This window comes from Epinephelus moara, chromosome 13, assembly GCF_006386435.1.
Source record: "Epinephelus moara isolate mb chromosome 13, YSFRI_EMoa_1.0, whole genome shotgun sequence".
Taxonomy (NCBI): domain Eukaryota; kingdom Metazoa; phylum Chordata; class Actinopteri; order Perciformes; family Serranidae; genus Epinephelus; species Epinephelus moara.
Window position 1 is genome coordinate 10605203 of NC_065518.1, and position 5756 is coordinate 10610958.

Here is a 5756-nt window from a genome sequence, read left to right on the forward strand (position 1 = left end):
ATATATATATATATATATATATATATACACACATATATATATATATATATATATATATATACTATATATATATATATAGCTAAACGCTCTGCTGGTTTTCTACCCGGAAGTATTTGTAAACAACAAGGCGATTCCCTCTATAGTCCGGCTGGATGAGTCATGGCCTTGTAAAGGATTATGTTTGTTTCTTTTAGTTGGCGAGAATGTTTTTTCTGCGAGCACGGCTGAGCTATTTTGTACCACTACACGTGTTTCTAGTGGGACTATGTTTACAAGCACAAGAGTTCAGCGAGCCACCGAAGGACCGCCCTGCAGATTTACTATTGTTTCTGCAACGTAGGGAGTTTTTTTAAACTCTGAAATTGTATCCGCCCATCTAAACACAAAATCAGGGAGAAAGTCATCAGTCTTTAGTTAAGCAAAGCGTCTAGACTGACTTGTGAGTCTAGAGCTGGACTACCTGTGCAACCTGATTGGGCTGCAGGTACTGCCTCATACTACCAGTAGTGTCAAGGACACCAGCAGAACAAAAATCTAGAGAAGAATCAGTCAGGAAGGATAAGGAGTGAGCAACTGTCTGTGGCCACCACATGTAAAACCATTCCCTTTTGCTTTTGCCTCTCCATTGCACCTGTTGTCACTGAAACTGATTCACAATCACTTGTGCTTCCTAAGTGGACAGATTGATATCCCTGAAGTTTAACTGACTTGGTGTTATACTATGATGATTAAAGGACAACTTCGGTATTTTTCAACCTGGGCTCTATTTCCCCATGTGTATGTGTGCGTATGATTCATGGGTACCACTCGTTCTAAAATTGGTTCAGTATTGAGCCGCGAAACGAGCTAAAACGGTAATGGGGGCAAATGCGTCCCGTATAAAAGTCCTTTTTTTCGCCACTGACCGGTTCAGACCGCCAGTGCTATCTCTGTAAATAGCATATGGTAGCGGCCCTGGGGCAGTGGTGAGTGTGAATGAGTGGAGTCAGCTGTCAGTCAGTGTTGGAGCAGAAAGGCGGAAGTTGTCCCCGCTTGGTAATGTAAATGAGTATGTGTGTGTGAAGTGTTCCCTTAATTTTTTTGAGTAGTGTACGTTGATCATAATCACTTTAAGAAAATCATTTCAAGGCTTCCTCAACCACTGCAGACATGAGCAGATTCTTTTTTTTGTTGTAACCTGGGTACTGCATTTTTTTTTTTTGCGAAAGCCTATGAGTAAAGAGATCAACCTCCTGACCCTTAAATACATTTCATAGATCACCATGCGGAGGCGGTCTGTCCTCTACATCGTCAACTTCATACTACCCGTCCTGTTCTTCTTCTGTCTGGACTTGGCCTCCTTCCTCATCTCGGACACAGGGGGCGAGAAGCTCAGCTTCAAGGTCACTGTGCTGCTTGCTGTCACTGTGATGCAACTTATTCTCAATGACATTCTGCCTTGCTCTTCAGACAGGATTCCACTTATAGGTAAAGAAGCTCAGAGTCATTACTCTATCTGACTTCACTTAATATGGAACAGCACAAATACTGAGTCAATGTGTCGTTGTTTGTCCACATTAATGATATGGCCTTCCCCCTTCAGCATTATACTGTATTGGGATGTTTGGATTGATGCTACTGAGCCTCCTGGAGACGATTTTGGTGATGTATCTGATAGAGAAAGACTCTACATCCCAAGACAACAAAGCAAATAATGTCCAAAGCCTGAGTGAGGACTGTGGAGGTAAATGGAGCGAAGACGACATACACAGCTGTGATGGAGGTGAGATTATCAATTCTACAAACCTCTGGATCTAAACTCAATTTACCATTGTTATTCAGTTTTCTATCGCTACTATTATATTTTACTGATATGATTTTATTACATATACATTACCATTATAATACATCATTTTGAATGTGCTACAACTTTCTGTGTCGATCATATCCTTTCAGAGGTGAAGAAATTGAATCACTGTGCCTGTGTCTGTGATGTACCTGCTGACGAACCTCCATCTGAACTGCTGTCTGTGGCCAAAGAGGTTAGGCTCAGGTTGCACTTTAAAGGTTAAAGAAATACTTCACCAACAAACTGACCATGTGTACATCAGTTCCTCACCTTGTCTTACGTTGAATTTTTGGAGAAAACTTTGCTTTTCTTCCATGCCCCCATGGTGAATGAAGAGTCCATAAGCAGAAAAAATTCTTGATGAAATGCAGTAAAAGGGGGCCGCATTAACAACAACAAGCTATATCAAAACATCAGTTTACAGACTCTTAAACAATTCATGTAGTACAATACAAGGCCTAGTCCACATGCACGTGGGAGTATTTGAAAGTGGGGTTTTTTCTCCCTCCTTTATTCTCAAGAAAATTTACATCCATGCACACTGTTGTTGGCATTTGACCTAGTAACAGATCTCCAATTATTAGGGACTTGTGGTTCAAAGTATCAAAACGGCTATCAGAAATAATAACTATTGATAATAATTATTAATTATGTTAAACAATGTGACTTCATCATATTAAATCACCCATTATTAGAAATATGCCCATTTGTTACATTATCAATCCTTCAGTGGAGAGAAGAGTTGCTTAGTGCTGCTTTTGTTAGCTGGGAGTTGAAGGCTGGAAAGTACTGTGGTTCCAGATGCAGTCTTTGCTGTGTCCTTGCTTTGAAGGTGCAGATCCGAGGAGACCAGTTGCTCGATATCCTTGCAGAGTTAGAGGTCTGGTGCTAACTCAACTTGGTTCTTCTTGTTGTTGGAAAGTTAATTGCAAACCTTGTGTATGGCACACTAACTTCTCTGGTCATCATGTTCTGTGTCTGCAGTTAACAGGCCACATTGAGAGCAGAGCTCCAGCTCCTGCTGTGAGGTGAGAAAATGGGAAAGGGCATAGCAGGCCCTCCTGTGTGATGTCGTATCTCTTCCAAGGTTTGAGGCAGGAGCGTTCAGTGGTTTAGGGGCAAGAGCCCCCTTCAATGATTGAGGGGCAAGAGAGCACAAGAGTCCCCTTCGGTGGTCCAGGAGCAAGAGAGAGATGAAAACAACACTTAACCTTAAATTGGCTTGGTCACATCACAGAGTCACATGTCACTGTCACAGTAGTGCCCAAACAAGTTTGAAAACTGTGTCCGTGGGACAGACTCTCACTTAGGTGTGACAGTGAGGCATCCTGTGGAGATGAATGCTGTCATTTGTTTGATGAACAAAGAACATGCAGTCTCTGCCATCATTTCAGATGGCAAGACCCAGAGGAAAAGCCTCTACATGTCCAGTTTAGATCTGCACAAATAACAAATCATCTGTGGTCCAGCAGTGAATCCCAACACTGTTATAAAAAAAAATCTGTGTCCAAATGAAAATGCAAAAACACAATTGAATGGTATCACTGTCCGCTACTGTATCCAGAGACTCGTTGTTTATTATTATGTGGCATCATCTTTTATTTTTTATTTTTAGTTTATTGGCTTGAGTTTAGTGTTTCAAGAGGGTTTTGGTGTTCTGTCATGTTCCTTGTTTTGTTCATTAGTTTATGTTTGTGTCTGGTTTTATTTTCTAGCTTTTTCCTCATGTGTAATATTCAGTTTACTTCCTCATTGTTTCCCTTCTGATTTCAGCACACTTACAAATTGTCATTTCTCCAACAACTACACTCACAGATAACTGAGCCTCCTACCTGCCTGTCAAACAGCATCAACCCGTAAACCTTTTCAAGACAGTCTGGACTGATTGGAGTCCTGCGGGGATCAACAGATGCTAAGTGTGGTGGCCGGTGGTTGCTTGCTCCCTGCAAAGAGCAGGGCCACAGTAGAAGATGCTGGTGACTGACATCCAGACATCTCTCCACAACCTTTCAATGCTAGTGTGATCAGTAGAAAATTATGGGGTTTAAGATTTAGACATTTTCAGCACAGCATTTAAAAGAACATTTTATCATTAAACAATAATAGAAAATAAACACAGCTATTCATAAAATATATTTGTATTCATAAGAATGAATAAAAATGCAAAATTTAAGTAAAAGAAAATACCAGTTATGCTATGAACAACAAATGGGGTGAATGATTACAATAAATGCAATGGTAAGTGAAACATGACACAAGTTATCTTTTACAGGTTGGATGGTACTGACTTCTGGTCTATTTACAATGTATAAAATGCTGCACCCTGATTTCTTCCCCCCAGCCCGCAATATGAATGTTTACTGTTGCCATGGCAACAGATCCCGTTTCAGTAACTAACAGTAGCTTAGCGCAATCTACATATCAACAATGAACAATAAAACTACAATATGACATTTCTAAACAGAAACAGCCACCAATGCCAACAGCTGTTCTATCAAAGACCTTAACCAGGGTGTTGCCACTTGTCATATCTTACAACAGTTAACGCAACCTCACTGAAACGATGTAACCTAACTAAACATGGTGCGGTTCAGCAAAGACATTACAACTACATTAGTAAGAGTATACTAATAATAAGATGTGAAGTGCTTTGTGACTTTAATCCTACTCGAAAGAATAAATGAAAAATATGCATACTCTTACTTTGACATGCAGAAATAACGTCATCAGCTGGGTGATCACGTGCTATCCGAAAATGGCCGAGTGATACGAATGCATTTCCGTTCGGACCGGCAGAAAGTTTGTTTCAAAACTCTGTGTGTGTAAAAAGCAAATCCACATGCATACAACTGAGATCCACAAATGTTTTTTCGATTCACAAATATAAACTGAGTTCACAAATGCCTTTGTGAAAGTTGTAAATGTTAGGAAGATATTCACAAATGCTTTTCATTTATTTGCAAATTAATTTAATGTATTCACAGGGTTTTTTTTAATTTGTGGAATGTGTTTGTGTATTTGCAGATCTGTTTTATACTTGCAAAATATTTTTGTGAGTTTACAAATCTTTTTTTGTATTTGTGGAAGGTGTTTTATATTTACAGATTACACATTTACAGTTTTCCTGTGATTTGAGGTCGTCTGATACCAGCCAGCTGTAATTTCTTTTCCTCATGTTTCAAAACACCCAAGCTCGCAAAACATCACCCACCAGCAGGAGCATTTATTGGTCCAGTGCAGCACAGTGCATTTTGTAGGTTTTCTACCTCTTGGGCAAAAGCAAATACCACGGCCCTTTTTCTCTGTGTTCTGTAGCACCAATTTCAAAAGTATTTATGTCTTTCTACTGCATAGAAAACCGAGTTTTATAAAAATACTTTTTAAATAACCAGTCCATTTTATCATGTCTGCAGGGTAGCAGCAGCCAATTGATGGAGTCCATTGTCTTGATGAAGGTCTCAGATGAGCTGACAGCAGTGCAGAAAACATTGACTCTGCTCCTAGACAGTAGGAAGGAAGAAGGGAAGCCTGGCTACTGGACCAGAGTGACTAAAACCATCAACAAATGTTTCTTCATTTTCTACATCACATCAGGAAGTGTGTTTTTAGTTCTTATATTTTCAATATGGACCAATGCAGATTACAAGTAGTGCTCAAGTTTAAAAACGCAATTTGGCCATTTTTTTCATTTAACATTGACACTAACACATCTGTACTCTGTGTTCACACCTATACTTCAGTTCCACTGGTCTGGGCCAAAGAAAACAATGACCTATTGTTGCTCAATACAGACCGCTGATCGTTCACACTGACTTGTTACGAACCAAATATATGGACCCACAGTGGAAAATCTAAAATAATTTATTTCTGACGACTGACTGCTGTAGTTCATAGTCTTCATTACAAAGCCTTTGCAACCAAAATATGT

The 5756-nt window shown here is 39.7% G+C and overlaps 1 protein-coding gene across 1 annotated transcript in view; it reads left to right on the top strand.

Annotated features, from left to right (window-relative positions):
- The window catches only part of LOC126400229 (5-hydroxytryptamine receptor 3A-like), a 13636-nt gene extending 8158 nt beyond the window's left edge, over positions 1–5478 (top strand). Inside the window, exons 6-9 of the mRNA XM_050060789.1 lie at positions 1257–1467; positions 1583–1762; positions 1936–2021; positions 5242–5478. Of these exons, the coding sequence (XP_049916746.1) occupies positions 1257–1467; positions 1583–1762; positions 1936–2021; positions 5242–5478 (714 nt within the window). The remainder of the gene's footprint in view (positions 1–1256; positions 1468–1582; positions 1763–1935; positions 2022–5241) is intronic.
- The last annotated feature ends 278 nt before the right edge of the window (positions 5479–5756 follow it).